The sequence below is a fragment of the Geotrypetes seraphini genome, chromosome 8 (genome assembly GCF_902459505.1).
Source record: "Geotrypetes seraphini chromosome 8, aGeoSer1.1, whole genome shotgun sequence".
Lineage (NCBI taxonomy): Eukaryota > Metazoa > Chordata > Amphibia > Gymnophiona > Dermophiidae > Geotrypetes > Geotrypetes seraphini.
In genome coordinates, this window is record NC_047091.1 from 90,903,077 (window position 1) to 90,920,764 (window position 17,688).

Below are 17,688 nucleotides of genomic sequence, written 5' to 3' on the forward strand. Positions count from 1 at the left end.
ATACATATATACCATGTTTCTTATATCCATTAATCAGTTGAAATATACCACTATTTAATTGGATTATCCTATCCCCCCCACCCCCCCATTTCTACAAATTATCCCCTAAGGAAAAAGAATAAACCTTAATCATTATAATATTCAATTAATGGCCTCCACACCTCCTGAAACCTTTTAAAATGCCCCCTCTGTACTGCAAGAAATCTTTCCATCTTATACATATGGCATACTGAGTTCCACCAAAAACTACAATTCAGTCTAGAACAGTCTTTCCAATTAATCGTTATTTGCTGAATTCCCACACCAGTAAGAATCATCAGTAATTTATTGTTTGCTGCAGATATTTGGCATTTAGCCCTCATGCACATTCCAAAAACCACTGTGTCATAGGACAATGCCACATGACTCTCCATCATTAGGTTAACTTGATCCCAGATTGATATCCAAAATGCCTGAATACATGGACAATAAAATAAAAGATGGTCTAAAGTTCCAACTTCAATTTTACAATGCCAGCATCTATTAGACTTAGAGCAATCTAATTTTTGTAATCTAGTAGGGGTCCAGAATGCTCTATGCAACAAAAAGAACCATGTTTGCCTAATAGATGCCGACATCATACCTTTAATTCGCCAAGACCAAATATGTGGCCATTGAGATGCATTAATCTGATGCTTAATCTCAATGCTCCAAATATCTCTTAATCCATTTTTTGGTTTCTTATTCAAATAATTAGATATAATTTTATACCACTTTGCGGCCTGGTGTCCCAGAAAATCTGCCTGGAAACATAAGAATTCTAAGCTGTAATGATCATTTAAAGATTTCCATTCAGGGAACCCCACCTGAATAGCCTGCTTCAATTGCAACCACTTATAATTTTGTTTTTTATTCAGACCATATTTATGTTGCAATTGTGAAAAATCAAGCAGCTTACCATTATCAATTACTTCCGTTAAGGATCTTATACCTGCTTTAATCCAATCCTTCCAGACAACCTTAAACCCGCCTATTTGTATCTTGGAGTTTACCCAAATAGTCTGTTTCGATTTTAAAATAGAATCAGTAGTTAATTTGTCTACAAATCTTAATGTTTTCCAAGTATCCATTAATACTCTATTGTCTTTACGTATTCTAGGCACTTTTATACCAAGCAGAAGATCAAGCCTAAGTGGAAAGATAAGTGATCTCTCCACCCGTAGCCACTCTGGTAGTTGTTCCAAAAGCTCTGGGAGGACCCAATACATACCTTGGCGCATGATATAGGCTTGATGATACCTATAAAAATTGGGAAAATTTACCCCACCCTCCTCAATTGGTCTTTGCAAAGACACTAAAGCCACTCTTGCAATTTTACCCAGCCAAATAAATTTAACCAGAATACTATTTAATTTTTTATAGAAAGACCCCTGAAAAAACACTGGTATCATTCCCAATTGATAGCAAACTACAGGCAAAATCATCATTTTAACAGTTTGAACTCTTCCCCACCATGACAAATGTAAAGGATTCCATTGCTCACACAACTCTGTTACTTTTTGTAATAAAAATTTTTCATTTATTCTCATTGTCTCTTCAAGTGTTTTATTCAACCAAATACCTAAGTACTTTATTCCATCCTCTTTCCAAATAAAAGGGAAAGAATCAAGTATACCTTTTGTACAATGCACATTTAAAGGTAAAATCTCTGATTTAGTCCAATTTATTTTGTATCCTGAGAATTTTCCAAATGTATCTATTACCTCCAATAGACATGGAATTGTTGTTTCCGGATTCCTCAAATGAAGCAAGATATCATCTGCATAAGCGGATACTTTATATTCCACTCCAGCACATGGAATACCCTGTATGTCCTCTGCCTGTCGAATAGCTAACAACAAGGGTTCAAGAACTATATCAAAGAGCAAAGGAGATAATGGACAACCCTGTCTAACTCCCCTCTGCAATTTAAAAGCATCTGAAAAATTATTATTTATGTATAAACGAGCAGTTGGGGAGCTATACAGTGCTTGAATCATTTGTATAAATCCGGATGCAATACCAAACCACTCCATAGCTTGATACATGAAATTCCATTCTACACGATCAAAAGCCTTCTCAGCATCTAGTGATACCAAAAAAGCCGGATCATTAATTTGTCTTGTTAAATAATACATCTGAAATGCCAGTCTAGTATTATTAGAAGAGTGTCTTTGAGCAACAAATCCAGTTTGATTCATTCCTATTATATGCGGAAGAGCTTTAGCCAATCTTAATGCTAAAATCTTAGCTAATAATTTACCATCTACATTTATTAAAGATATAGGCCTGTAGTTTGAAACCAATGTTGGATCTTTATTTGGCTTTGGCAAAACAATAGTTAAAGATTCTGCCATAGTGCCTGATATACAACCTTTATTCAGTTGACCCTGATATAATTTTAATAAATAAGGTAAAAGGGAAATTTGAAATTCTCTATAAAACTCTACCGTAAATCCATCTCCACCTGGAGCGGTCCCAGCTCTAAGGGATTTCAATGGCGTTTGTAATTCTTTTAGTGATATAGGTTCATCTAAACTTCTTTTTATATGATCAGGAACCTTAGGACCTTCAACTGAACTCCAAAAAAATCCAACCCATCTTTCTCTTTATTTAAATAAGACTCAGAAGAATACAGCGACTTATAATACTTCAAAAATTGTTTTAATATACTTCCAATTTGAGAATGAGAATTCCCTAACTCATCTTTAATTATACCTATTTTCTCCTTCCTTTTTTTTTTTTTTTAATAATTTGCCAATAGTCTTCCAGCCTTATTTGCACTACCATAATACAACGTTTGCTGAGTAAAAATATCTTTCTTTACTAATCCAGAGGAAATCTCATTATATTCACATTTTTTTTTAACAATATTTGAAATGTAGCTTGTTCCCATTTGTTAATCAATTTTAATTCTAAATTTTTAATTTCTTTTTCCAAACTTACAAATTGCTTCCTTAGTTGTTTCTTTTTATATGCAGAATATGATATAATTTGTCCTCTCATCGTTGCTTTGAAAGCATCCCATAAAATTTCAATCGACATTTCCTCTAAATCATTAAACAAAAAATATTCACTAATTTTGTTCTGAAATTCTGTGCAAAATTTAGAATCAGCAATCAATGTATTATCAAACCTCCATACAGGTTTGGAATTATCTTGATCTACTAAGTTAACTTCTATCCACACACCACCATGATCAGATATTACTATTGGTTCTATGTCAGCTTTTACAACTTGCTGTACCATCTGATCTGAAACAAAAATATAATCAATTCTTGAAAACGATTGATGAACATGTGAACAAAATGTAAATTCCCGATCATTAAAATGAAGAATACGCCATATATCTTTTAAATTACGTGCTTGTACCAAATTATCTAATCCCATTGATTTCATAATTCTACTAGGCTTTTTATCCATTATTGGATCCATAACAGTATTGAAATCCCCAGCCACCACTAAATTAGTAGTAGCCAGTGGTAAAACTAATTGTTGTAGAGATTTAAAGAATTCACTTTGATTCGAATTAGGGGCATATATATTTAGTAACGCCATTGTATTATTGCCCATGCTCATGTCAACAAGTAACCACCTTCCTTGAGGATCTGCTTTAACCATATTAAATGTTGCTGGACATTTTTTATTAATTAATATTGCTACTCCTGCTTTCTTTTTTATCGCTGGTGCATATAAACATTGCTTTATCCAATTATCTGACAGCTTCATAGACTCTATTCCAGACAAATGTGTCTCCTGCAGAAAACAAATATCTATATTTTGTTGCTTAATATATGACAATACCTTTTTCCTTTTTATTGGATGATTGAGGCCATTTACGTTCAAAGAAAAAATTTTAAAACCCATTATATAAATAAAATATAATATACAAATATATCCTTCTCAAACATATATTATAAACTTTTCCTTTTCCCTTAAACCAAAATACAAGCTTACCCTCCCTCCCTCCCCACCTTCTCTATCCCTCCCAAATACCCATCCCCCTCCCTCCCCACCCCCATCATAAATGAAGACTTTGAAACGCACATACTGACTGTGTAAAAGAAAAACTCCCCACAGGCAACATCATACTTAATCTACCCGCTTCCCTATAACTTCTTATTAGCAATGAAAAGACAAAAAAAAATATATATATATATATATTTTTTTTCCTTCTTTATTCCTTTAATTTTTTTTTCCCTTTTTTTGTATTTATTTATTTATTTTTTTAAATTTCTTCCTCTTCTCCTTTTCCTCCTGTCTTTTTTTTTTTCCATCTAATCCTTAGTATCTCATATAACATACAAGAAATAAAAACTTCAATCTTTTATATGTATTTCCCAAACCTTCCCCATTACTCTATAAAAAATCTATTAATAACTTATACATAAATTTCAAAGGCATTTTTATATCCTTTATTATATTTTTTTTTCCCTTTATTTTTTCTTTTCTTTTTTTTCCTTTTCTCTTCTCCCTTTTTTTTCTCTTTCTCTTTTTTTTTTTTCCCTTCCCCTTTACTTCTTTCAAATACTATAATCCTAACTCCTATTCCCCTCCTCACTTATATAAATAACCCTTTACATTTACCCTTCAACCCCTTTCAAAAATTAGAATAATCATTTAACACATTAGTCATTTCCATTTTTCCAAGAATTAGACAGCATTTATATATCATCATTCATATTTCTCATTTGAAGACATCAAACCTATGATCTTCTCTCTTCTATATGGATCAGCAGTCCAGATTATTCCAATTCAGACGTTCTTCATTAAACTGTCTTTACCAATCTACATCCAGCAGATCACTCAGCAACTTTCTCAATTCCATTGACCACAAAGCTCAGTCCAGAATGTTTTCAATCTCCACAGGTAAATTTCCTCTGGCTCAGTCCATTATACTGACAATCCTCATGGTTGAATTTCCTCAAACTCAGTCCAAAATGCTGCCAATCCCCACAATTGAATTGCTGCGAACTCAGTCCAGAATGCTGCCAATCTCTTCAATTAAATTATCACCATCTCCAACTATAACACTGCCAATCCCCACAGCTGCATTGCCTCAATCTCAGTCCAAAATGCTGCCATTCTCCACCTTTAAATTGTCACGAGCTCAGTCCAGAATGCTGCCAATCTCTTCAATTAAATTACCTCCATCTCAGACCATAAAGCTGCCAATCTCCATAGTTGCATTACCTCAATCTCAGTCCAGAATGCTTCCCATCTTCACAGTTGGATTACCATAATCACAGTCCAGAATAATGCCATTCTCCTTAATTAAATTACTTCCATCTCAAACCATAACGCTGCCAATCCCCATAGTTAAATTGCCTCATGCTCAGTCCAGAATGCTGCCAATCTTCACAATCAAATTGCCTCGAGCTCAATTCAGAATGTTGCTAATCCCCACAGTCAACTGTCTCAAGTAATGGAAAATGACAGTTTTATATTCAAAAACAATACCCCGCTATGAATAAAGTCAAATAAACATAACCTATGCATCACACTATTAAAACATTAACAGACTTCTCATTAATATCTTCATTTTCATTTTAGGTATTCATCGGGCTTTCACATTTATCTATGTATTCTTTTAACTTCCCTGCTTCTTCAAAACTGAGAGTTTTTTTGTTATGAGTCACCTGCATTATAGCCGGGTATACTAATCCAAACCTGGCACCCATTGCTCTTAATTGTGGGCGTAATTCTAATAGCTGTTTTCTTTTATATGCAGTTTCCTTGGCAAAATCCGGGACTATAAATATCTTTGCATCCTGACATTTCATATTTTTATGTTCCTTTGCTAATTTCAGGATCTCTTCTACTTGCTGATATCTAAGTAGCTTACATATTAAAGGTCGCGGTCCCTTTTGGCTGCTTAATCTCTTTGCTGGAATTCTGTGCGCCCTTTCTATCTCCAACGGAAACTTACTTTGAATTGGTAGAATCTTAGGTATGAAATTTAACAGAAAAGTAATAGGATCACCCTTCTCAATCTCCTCTGGTAATCCAAGTACCCTCAAATTGTTCCTTCTTGCACGTTTGGACAAATCCACAAAATCCCTTCTTAATGCTTCAATTTCTTTATGATCTTTTTTACACAGTACTTTTTCCTCCTCACATTTTTCCATCCGTTTTTCTAAACATTCCATTTTCAAATCCACTGCATTTAACCTTTGAGTTAAACTCACTATCTCTCCTTTCACCTCCTTTATGTCTTTTGAATTTTCCAAAACGATATCTTTTATCGTTTGTATTTCTCTCATAAGATCTCTGTTATCAATTTCATCTGCTGGCAACGGCACCATCTGCGGGGAAGTGGAGTCAATTTTTGATCTTTTAACAGACCCCGATCCAGCTCCAGCCACGGAAGATTTACTTTGTCTGCCCGACGCCATTCTTATACTTCTTTTCTCTCACTAATTTTGTCTTTCCTTTAAACTTTTACCGCTATTTTTTAAAATCAAGCTGCCTGTCACCACGGAGCTGTTTCCTCACACAGCCATCTTCGTTCGCCTCGAAGCCACGCCCCTCCAGTGTGGTCCTTTAGGGTGCGCCCTTCAGCTGCAATTTTTGCTTCTCTTGTCCCCCCCCCAAAAAAAAAATACTTCATGTGCATGGTTCTGTGGGGCTTTAGGATCGGTCTGACCTCGGTCCAACTGGCAGCCCGAAGATCTCTGCAACTTTAGAGCATGACACAGGGACAAATTTGTCCCTGTCCTGCAGGATCTTAATGTCCCATTCCTTTGAGTTCTGTCCCTGTCCCATTTCTGCAAACTGACTTAACTGCACAAGCCTCGAAAGCTTACGATTTTAAAGTGTTTGAGACTTGTGCAAATGAGGACAGAGCTTGCAAAAATGATAGGCTGATTGAAGCAGAAATGATAGGCTGATTGAAGCAGGGATTCTTCTCCCTGATCCAGCTACTGCTTAGGGTTGAGGCAGGCTACAGCACCGTAAGAGCACATGTCACAATGAGTAAGGTTATTAGAGCCTATGGCAAAATCAAGGGGTGGAGGGGGGTGTGAAAAGTCTGTTTTTAAAAGTTTTTGCTACTTCCTGCTGGGTCGCCCACCTCTAAAATCCTGTTTTCTGGGTTTAAAAACCCCTACTTTTGGCACTAAAACTGTCATAGCAGCCATCTTGAATATCCTGAGGTTTTTTTTTTGTTTTGTTTCAGAGTTTTCCAGAACTTTCAAATCTCCTCGTTTTGTCTCAAAACTGGCAGGGATGGAATTCAGCTCGTTTACCCCTAATTCATGCTAGATTTGCACTGGATAGTCACTTGAAGAGCACCCTTATGTGGCTTAGCCTCCCCTTTGGTCTCTAGGGCTGAGGAACTGTGTGTGTGTGTGGGGGGAGGTGGCTGTCTGCTAGGAGATAATCCTTTACAGAGCCCCAGAACAGCAGTGTACCTAAACGTAAGAGCATGGAAGCCGTGAAACCCAAGAAGTGCAAGGCAGAGTTACTTATAGGGGACTCACTGCTGCCTAGTAAAGCCTTTTCTCCTGAATTTGATGTAAAGAGGTGTATTTTTAAAAAATCGGCATCTTCGATTCAGGGCCCAACCCTCCTCCCCGCACCGCTAACCTAAAGCTGCCGCTCCGGCTCTTGGACAGTTTCTGTTTCTGAGGCAGGAGACTGCAGTGTTCTCCCTAGCGCTTTTTAGCTGAGCGCGAATCCTGCTGCCCGCCACTCAAACATTTTTTAAAACCCCTCTCACCAGCTTGGGGATTCCCCGGCCTGACTCGGCCCTTTCTCGGCCCTTCCCCTTCCCGACTCGCCCTTCCCCAGCCTGACTCGGCGATTTCAAACCCTCCCCGTATCACTAGCCTGGACTAGCAGCAGCACCGCTCTCTCCTTATTGTAATTTGCCTGACTGCTGCCGTAGCTTTAGCGAGTCAATTCCCTCCAGCAGCCTCGGGGCCTCTGCTAGGCCGTCCACCTCCAAGGAAGAAGGAAGTTGCATCATCGGAGGTGGGGCGGCTTAGCAAAATCCCCGAGGCTGCAGAAGGGAATTGACTTGCTAAAGCTACAGAAGCTGTCAGGCAAATTACAATAAGTCCATGGCAAGTTCTCACAGTTCATTCTGGGGCCTCCAAAGAGAACTAAGCTTGTTGTACAGCCTGAGAGCGGCTGAAACCCACTAAACAGAAATGAGAAGAAAGATCGGCCAGGCAGCTTGCCCCCTCCCTGCGGTTCCTGCTCACTTACTGAAGACCACTTTGCATCCTGGGCTTGTTCCAAACCACTGCGGAGAAGGAAGAGAGAGAGAGAGAGTACAGAAGATACTGTTTAGAAAAGAGAAAGCTGTGAAGAAAGAAAGGAGAGAAGATAGAATGAGGAGAAGAGGGAGCATGGAAAGGAGTGAGAAGGGAGAGAGAGAGAATAGCAGAAAGGGGGGAGAATAAAGATGAAAAGACAGAAGGGAGAATGGAGAGAAGAGGGTGAAGAAAGGGGAGAGTGGAGAGTACAAGGAGGGAAAAGGCCTTCAGGGGGGACAGGCATGCCTTTAGGGGTGAGGTGCAGGCCTTCAGGGGGAGGTGCAGGCCTTCGTGAGGGGTGGAACAGACCAGGGGGGGGCCTGGTGTAGAAGTACACAAAGGGAGGGAGGGAAGGAAGGGGGGGTTCAAAGATACGTGCATATGTCGGACTTTGGGGGGGGAAGAAATAATGGGTCTGAAAATAGAGGAGAGGAAGAGGGATGATGGACAATGGGATTTAGGGAGGGAAGGAACAGAAAGGGAGAGAAGTTGGACACAAGGGATGGTGTAAAGGGGGGGATAGAGATACTGGATAGGAGGGTAGTTGGGAAAAGAGAGGGCAAGATGGTGGACCCTGGGGTGGTAGGAAGGAGGGAGAGATGCTGGATGAAAGGGTAGTTAAGAAAAGGTGGATCTGTGGATGGAGACGAAAAAAGGAAAGATGCCAGACCTCCGGGGGAGGGAAGGGAAATGGAAGGGGAGGACAGATGGCAGAAGGATGGTTAGCACAGAGAAAGAAGGAGACCCTGGCAAGCAAGTTATCAGAAGATAACCGGAGCCTGGGACCAACAAGATTTGACTAATGACCAGACAACAAAAGGTAGAAAAACTAATTTTATTTTCCATTTTGTGATTACAATATGTCAGATTTGAAATGTGTATCCTGCCAGAGCTGGTGTTAAACATAGAAACCTAGAAGATGACGGTAGAAAAGGGCCATAGCCCATCAAGTCTGCCCACTCTATTAACCCTCCCCAAACTACTCCCCAAGGGGTCACTCACAGGTGGCATCCCCTTTACACTGCCCTCGTAGAGATCCGACGTGGGCATCCCATTTTTTCTTAAAATCTTGTATGCTGTTGGCCGTGATCACTTTCTCCGGGAGTTCGTTCCAATGGTCCACCACTCTTTCTGTGAAGAAGTACTTCCTGGTATCCCCATGAAATTTCCTGCCCCTGATTCTTAGCGGATGTCCTCTTGTGGTTGAGAGACCCTTGAGAAAGAAAATGTTGTCTTCCACCTCTATGCGGCCAGTGATGTACTTAAATGTCTCAATCATGTCTCCCCTCTCCCTACGCTCTTCGAGAGAGTATAGCCGCAATCTGTGCAGCCTGTCCTCGTATGAGAAATCCTTAAGCCCCAAGATTATCCTAGTGGCCATGCGCTGAACCAACTCAACTCTCAGTACGTCCTTACGGTAGTGTGGCCTCCAGAATTGCACACAGTACTCCAGATGAGGTCTCACCATGGTTCTGTACAAGGCCATTATGACCTCCGGCTTCCGGCTAACAAAGCTTCTACGGATACAACCCAGCATTTGTCTAGCCTTGGATGTAGCCTTTTCCACTTGGATGGCTGTTTTCATGTCTCTACTAATGATCACCCCTAAATCCTGAATCGGGCAGCACTAGTCTGGAGAGACTCAAGGAAAGAAAATTAGATAAGACCCGATTTCTCTTTTTGGCCTGTTGAGGCCAGGATTGAGAAATTTTATACCTCTAAACCAGTGGTCTCAAACTCGCGGCCCTTGGGCCACATGCGGCCCTCCAGGCACTATTTTGAGGCCCTCAGTATGTTTATCATAGTCACAAAAATAAAATAAAAGTTTCTTGATCATATGTCTCTTTAGCTATAAATAACAATACTATTATTAAGACAGCCAAAAAGAAAGATTTATAAACTATAAAGAGTTTTATCTCATGCAAAATTGTCATTTCTTTAATAAGACATTAACTATTTTTTTCTGAGGCCCTCCAAGTACTTACAAATCCAAAATGTGGCCCTGAAAGGGGTTTGAGTTTGAGACCACTGCTCTAAACTTAGGATATTTAGTTTGGGTTCAGCAAGGTCTGTTTTGCAGTTTTAAAAGATTGACTGACTGACATACCTTCAAATAACTTATTTTAAAAATGAGTGTCATTTTTTTGTGTTTGTTCTTTTCTTTTCATACCAGTGAAAGATGGTGACAATGAACTGAGTTAGCCAAACTTTGTATAGTATGTTTAGTGCAATTTGTATAGTATGTTTAGTGTAATTACAAATCATTCCTATAACTGTGGCCACAGTTTTAAACATTGATTATAATATATGTAATTATAATTTGCCTTAAGACTGTATGCAGTATATTAATTTGTTCTGTGATTTCAGTATTGTCCCGGAGGAGAATTGTTTGATTACATAATTGCCAAGGATCGTCTTATGGAAGATGAAGCACGTGTATTTTTTCGCCAGATCGTATCAGCTGTTGCTTATGTACACAGTCGAGGATATGCTCACAGGGATCTCAAACCAGTAAGCTGGTGTGTAGTCTTTCAGAGTAGTTTAACCTATATTGTTAGTATTTGGCTAATAGGGTTTGTTCTCTTCAACTTTCAGGAGAATCTACTCATTGATGAGGATCAAAATTTGAAGCTGATTGATTTTGGCCTGTGTGCAAAGCCTAAAGTATGTTTCAGAATACAAAATCTGTACTTTATATTACAAGACTAATTTTGAACTAGCAATTTCTATTGTGAAATTTGCCTTGCTATGTACAGTGGAACCTTGGTTTGCGAGTAACATGGTTTGCGAGTGTTTTGCAAGACGAGCAAAACACTACCGCAAACCTTAACTCGCAAACCGAGCATGTCCCGATAAACAAGCACCTTCCTCCGCTCAACCGGCATCACACCCCCCGAACCGGCATCGCACCCTCCCCCCCCGCGAACGCCCCCCTCACCCGTGAGAACCGCATCGCACCCCTGTGCTGGAAGCGACATCCGCCTGCCCTCCCTCCCAAACAAGCTCCTTACCCCATCTGTGCTTACCGGTGCGAGTGACAGAAAGATCCCGCCTCTTGCCTGGGCAGGGCCTTGAGCATCTGTGCATGCTCAAGGCCTTCTGGCTCTCATTCTGTCACTCACACCGGCAAGCACAGATGGGATAAGGAGCTTGTTTGGGAGGGCAGGCAGATGCCACTTCCAGCACAGGGGTGTGATGCGGTTCTCACGGGGAGGGGGTGTTCGCAGGGGGGGCGGGTGCGATGCTGGTTCGAGCGGGGGAGAGGGAGGGGGTGATGGAGCAGCGCCGGTAGTCTTGGATGGGGGGGAAGGAGGAGGTAGAACGAATCAAAATGAGTTTCCCTTACTTCCTATGGGGAAACTCACTTTGATATATGAGCAATTTGGTTTACGAGCATGCTTCTGGAACGAATTATGCTCATAAACCAAGGTTCTACTGTATTTCTATACTTATTTGACGAGAAATACTGTACTTAATTTGTTACTAATCTTGCATAACTTGTTTCTATATCTATTGTGAGAGCAGTACATAATCTCAGTAAATATAGTGGGATTGACATGTCTGATTTGTCTTAAACATTTGATAGCAATACTGTAGCTAATTTAACTATACGTCACTTCAAAACTCTTGTGTGTCACACTATTCCCTTCTAAAATAGGCTGATGTCAAACCAAAAATTCATACATCTAGATTCAAATTGAATTTATTTGATGAATTAGGATCTCAAGCGCTACTTTCTTTGGCCCTATATAATTATATCCATCTGAACTCTTCATTTTAATTTTTAACTTCTTTAAACAACTTTAAAACAATTTAAGTTAGATAAATTTCTCTTTATTACACATTTGTAGAATCTTTATCAAATATATAATAATTAATATTGTACCTGTATTACTTATTTATCCCAGGACAAGCAGGCAGCATATTCTCTACATGTGGGTGACGTCATCCATGGAGCCTTGTCGCGGACAGCTTTTCAAGCAAACTTGATTGAAGATCTTAAAGTTTGCTAGTGCTGCACCGCGCATATGTGTGCCTTCCCACTCAGCTAGAGGGCGCGTCTCCTCAATGTGGTCCTCAGTTCTTAGTTTTCCGCGGAGCCAGAAAGCCCTGTCTCTCTTCTCTGCGAATCTAAGTGCCTTTCTTGCACCGTGGCTTTTTTTTTAATTGTTTTCATTGGAAGTCACTGTGCCCGCATCTTTTCTGTTTTAATAAAAAATAAATAAATAAATAAATTTTAATTTCATCGATGCGACCAGGGGGTCCCGTTTTTTTCCTAGGCCGCCTGGCCTCGCGTGGCTGCGGCCTTTTTTTCCTGCCTTATGTCCCGTCCTCTTACCGGTTTCAAGAAGTGCAAGCAGTGCAGTCGGGTGATCTCGATTACAGATCCGCACCGTTGGTGTATACTTTGTCTAGGTGTTGATCACCGTACAGACTCTTGCCCTCGTACCACCCTCCAACCTCGGGCTCTTCATCGACGACGGGTCAAGATTTTGGAACTCTTCACTATAGATAAAGCCTCGACCCCAGTCTCGGCCTCGACCTCGGCCTCGGTCTCTACGTCGGCCTCGAAGACCTCGGTCCCGAGCATGTCTCTCTCGACTTAAAAGGCCTCGACTGCTCCGGCTTTGAAGACCTCGACCTCGGGTAAGTTTCCTCTTCCTCCTTCAGTTTCAGCTCAGCTACTGAAGAAGCCGTCCTCGTTGTCTCTGACCACCCAGGCAGTGAGTGTAGTCCTGCCGGCCTCTGCGAGACCTCCTCCTAAGCGTGCCTCCACATTACGGGAATACTCTACATCGAAGTAGCCCTCGGAGCGCACTGCTGCACCAGTTCGTCCAAATCCTTTGGTCTCGGTGCCGATGTTCGAGGATATGCTTAAGGCTATCTTAACCTCGCAGGTCTCCTCTGATTTAGCTCAGCTTGCCATGGCCTCAACCTCGCTTGTTGTTGACCAGCCTGGGTGTCGTGACGAGGGCACTCGAGGCAAGGTGCGTCGCTCACGCCGCTTGTCCTCGAGTGACTCCTCGCCTACTCCATCGAGGCGGACTTCCCCCGCCGCCCGACCTCGTTCAAAGCATTGGCCTAAACGTACTTCTTCTTCGAGGCAGCGTTTCCACCAAACGGCCCAGGGATTCTCCCTCGAGACGGGGTAGGTCGCCAGGTCCTTGCACTATGGGGTCCATCCAGCCGTCGGATCTTGAACTGTCTGACCCTCGTCTTCGCTGCTCTCCCGTGCCGTCTCGGTCTCCGAGCCGAGGAGCTTTGAGGTCGAAGTCTCCCACCTCCCTGCTGCATCGGAAGGTCTCTTCTTCCCGAGGATCACCGAGGCGGGCTCCCCGGGTCTCCGTCCCTTGGACCCCCGGGTTCTCACCTTCCAGGATCTCTAAGCGCAAGCTGTCGTCGACTCCCCCTTGTTCTCTCAGCGGGGCCTCATCGACGTCCTTGCTTATGGACACTGACTTGCCGGCACAGTACTCGAGGGAAGCTTCCCCCTCATTCTCTGCTGCCCTGAAGTCCCGCTCGGCTTCGCCCCTTGAAGGGCGTTCTGCGGGCAAGCCTTACTCTCACCAGGTTTGTGCTGGACATGGGCATGGCACTGCAACTGGACCTCCAGTCGGAATCCAGGTATACCCGGGAATATTTGGAGGAGATGGAGCTTCCTTATCCACCGAAGGAATCCCTTCGCCTCCCCCTGAATCCGGTCTTGCAGCAGACTTTCTTCCAGAATTTGGAGACACCTTACGCCATTCCAGCTATTCCGTCAAAGATGGAGTCCAGGTACTGGACGGTCCCATGTAAGGGATTTGAAAAGGCTCAGCTCTCCCACCAGTCCTTGGTGGTGGAGTCTTTTTAAAGAAGTCTAATCTTTCCAAGGTCTACGCAACTGTCCCACTGGGCCGGAAAGGCCGGATTATGGACAAGTTTGCCAGGGACGGAGACCCGGGGAGCCCGCCTCAGTGAGCCTTGGGAAGAAGAGACCTTCCGATGCGGCAGGAAGGTGGGAGACTTCGACCTCGAAGCCCCTCGGCTCGGAGACCGAGAATTAGATGATGGCGAACAGAGTTCTGAATTACAATTTTACTTTTATATCCTATCTCAAATATTGCATCAAATCCATGCCCTCTTTTCAGGATGATTTGGCTATCCATCGTCGGACCGAATTTCGCCGGCTGCTGGATACGCTGTCGCAGATTCGCCTTTATATGTTTCAGGCGATTTATGATGCCTTTGAATTCTCCTCGAGGGTCTCCGCCTTTGTGGTAGCCATGTGCCGCCTAGCTTGGCTCCACATAGTTGACATGGACCCGAATCTACAGGACCGTCTGGCGAATCTCCCATGCTTGGGCAACGAGCTCTTTGACGACTCCATCGAGGTGGCCACCAAACGCCTCTCCTAGCATGAATGCTCCTTCGCCTCCTTGGTCAGACCCAAGGCGAAACCTGCTCTTCCTAAGTCGTACAAGTTGCCTCCCCGACACTACCCCCAGAAGTCCATGCCGGCTTTTTCCAGGCCGCCACCTCGACATCAGCAGCAGCAGAGGGCCCCTCAAAAGCCTCAGACCCCTACAGCGGCTAAGCTTGCGCCGTCATTTTGACTATCCCTGTCGGAGTGGGCCGGCCCCCTCCGCCTTCGAGCCTTCTCTGCCTATCGGGAGCCGCCTCAGCGCCTTTTGTCGCCACTGGGAACTGATTACTTTGGACAACTGGGTCCTCTCCATCATCAGAGAGGGATATTCCCTTCATTTCCGGCGCCACCTCCGGACCTGCCCCCAAGAGAGTGTCCTTCCAACCGGTTGCAACTCCCCCTGCTTCTCCAGGAGGCTTATGCCCTCCTTAGCCTTTGGGTGATGGAGGAGATCCCTTTGGGTCAACAGGGCACCAGGTTCTACTCCTGGTATTTTCTAGTCCCCAAAAAGACCGGGGACCTGTGCCTGATCCTGGACCTCCAGGTGCTGAACAAGTTCCTGGTCAAGGAAAAGTTCCGTATGCTCTCTCTTCCCACCTTGTATCCCCTGATGGACGAAGGGGACTGGTTGTGCTCACTGGACCTGAAAGAGGCCTACACTCACATCCCGATCCACCCGGCCTCTCGCAGGTTCCTTTGCTTTCAGGTGGGAGACCTTCACCTGCAGTATCGGGTCCTTCCATTCGAGCTCGCTTCGTCCCCACGGGTCTTCATGAAGTACCTCATGGTGGTGGCGGCGGTCCTGTGGTCGCAGGGTCTTCAAGTGTTCTCTTACCTCGACGACTGGTTCATCAAGGCACCGTCACGGCGGGAGGTTATTTCAGTGACCCAATGGACTATTATGTTCTTTCAGCATCTAGGCTTCGAGGTCAACTTCCCCAAGTCCCAGTTGTGCCCCTCTCAGTCTCTGCAGTTCATAGGGGCGGTGCTGGACATGGTTCGCCTCCGCTCGTTTCTGCCTCAGCCTCGGCAGGCTGCCCTCATTTACCTATGCCAGCAGGTCTCCCTTCAGTCCACGGCCTCGGCCAAGCAGATGATGATCCTGTTGGGACACATGGCCTCCACCGTTCATGTGACTCCTTTTGCCAGACTTCACCTCTGAGTGCCTTAGTGGACCCTGGCGTCCCAGTGGAGACAGGACCGGGATCCCGCATCTTAGCACATTGCGGTGACTCCCTCCTTGAAGCGTTCGCTCCGCTGGTGGACTCTCTCTTCCAATCTTTCCAGAGGTTTTCTCTTTCTCGCGCCCCTGCCGCAGAAGGTCCTAACAACGGACTCCTCCGCGTATGCCTGGGGGGCTCATCTCGACAGCCTCCGGACTCAGGGTCTTTGGTCAAGCGCCGATCGTCGCTGCCACATCAACCTGCTGGAGCTTCGGGCCATTTACAATGCTTTGCTAGCCTTTCGGCATTTGCTTCGGGATCGCGTGGTCCTGGTGCGCACGGACAACCAGGTGGTGATGTATTATGTGAACAAGCAGGGGGGTAAGGGTTCCCAGTCTCTTTGCCGGGAGGCTCTTCGGCTCTGGGAGTGGGCGATATGCCACAACATCTTCCTTCGAGCGGTTTACATTCAAGGTGCGCAAAACTGCCTCGCAGACAGGTTGAGTCGCCTTCTCCAGCCACACGAATGGTCGCTCCACTCCTCGACTCTGCGTCAGGTGTTTGCTTGATGGGAGACACCGCAGATAGATCTGTTCGCCTCGCCCCTCAATCACAAGTTGCCTCGCTTTCTGCTTCAGGATTTACTCCCCGGATCGTCTCGAGGCGGATGCTTTCCTTCTAGATTGGACGGGATGGTTCCTCTACGCGTTCCCTCCATTTCCTCTAATTCTGAAGACTCTCGTTCAACTCAAGTTGTTCCATGCCAACATGATTTTGATAGCTCCTCGGTGGCCTAGACAGCCATGGTTCTCCCTTCTCCTCCGACTCAGTGCCAGGGAGCCTCTGCTTCTGCCTGTATTTCCTTCTCTGCTGTCTCAGAGCTGGGGTTCGCTGCTGCATCCCAATCTGCAGTCTCTACACTTAATGGTGTGGTTCCTTTCCACCTAACTCCCTCCTTCAGTTTTTCTCTGTTGGTGCGGTATTTCCTCTCGGCCTCTCGGAAGAGTTCCACTAGACCAGGGGTGCCCACACTTTTTGGGCTTGCAAGCTACTTTTAAAATGACCAAGTCAAAATGATCTACCAACAATAAAATAAAAAAAAAACACAAAGCACACTGTACGCATAGAAAATGTTAATCATCATTCCTATTCCAGGGTTTTTCAAAGAGGTCAAAGCAGATGACTCTATGCACTGTCACCTCACTAACAACCATACAAAAACAGACAAATACCCCCCTCCCTTTTTACTAAACCACGATAGCAGTTTTTAGCGCAGGGAGCTGCGCTGAATGCCCAGCGCTACTCTCGACGCTCATAGGCTCCCTGCGCTAAAAACCTCTATTGAGGTTTAGTAAAAGGGGACCATAGTGTAAAATATAGACAGCAGATATAAATTCAGATACATTTTGATCACTAAATTTAAAATAAAATCATTTTTCCTACCTTGTCTGGTGATTTCATGAGTCTCTGGTTGCACTTTCTACTTCTGACTGTGCATCCAATCTTTCTTCCCTTCTTTTAGCCTGTATGCTTCCTCTCCTCCTGACCTCATTCCCCCCCCCCAATGTTTTCTTCCTCTCTCCCTGCCCTCTCTTTCTTTCTCTCTTCATGTCCCCTTTCTTTTTTTTCTGTTTCTCTTCTTTCCTTCTGTCTCCCTGCCTGCCCTCTTTCTCCCTCCCTGCCCTCCCCAAGCCACTGCCGCTGCCATTGGATAACAGGCCCCCAAAGCCGCCCGCCGCCGGCCAAGCTCTCCCTGCTTCGGGCCCACCAGCATTCCTCTCCCCGATGTCAATTCTGCCGTTGGAGAGGAAGTTCCGCTGGCCAGAACTTCCTGTCCGAC

At 43.9% G+C, this 17,688-nt stretch overlaps 1 protein-coding gene across 4 annotated transcripts in view; it reads left to right on the top strand.

Annotated features, from left to right (window-relative positions):
- Window positions 1-17,688, top strand: part of MELK (maternal embryonic leucine zipper kinase) — a 204,196-nt gene that overhangs the window by 65,583 nt on the left and 120,925 nt on the right. For all 4 annotated transcript variants that reach the window (XM_033956774.1, XM_033956776.1, XM_033956777.1 and 1 more), the window contains exons 6-7: window positions 10,647-10,790; window positions 10,875-10,943. In XM_033956774.1, the coding sequence (XP_033812665.1) occupies window positions 10,647-10,790; window positions 10,875-10,943 (213 nt within the window). The remainder of the gene's footprint in view (window positions 1-10,646; window positions 10,791-10,874; window positions 10,944-17,688) is intronic.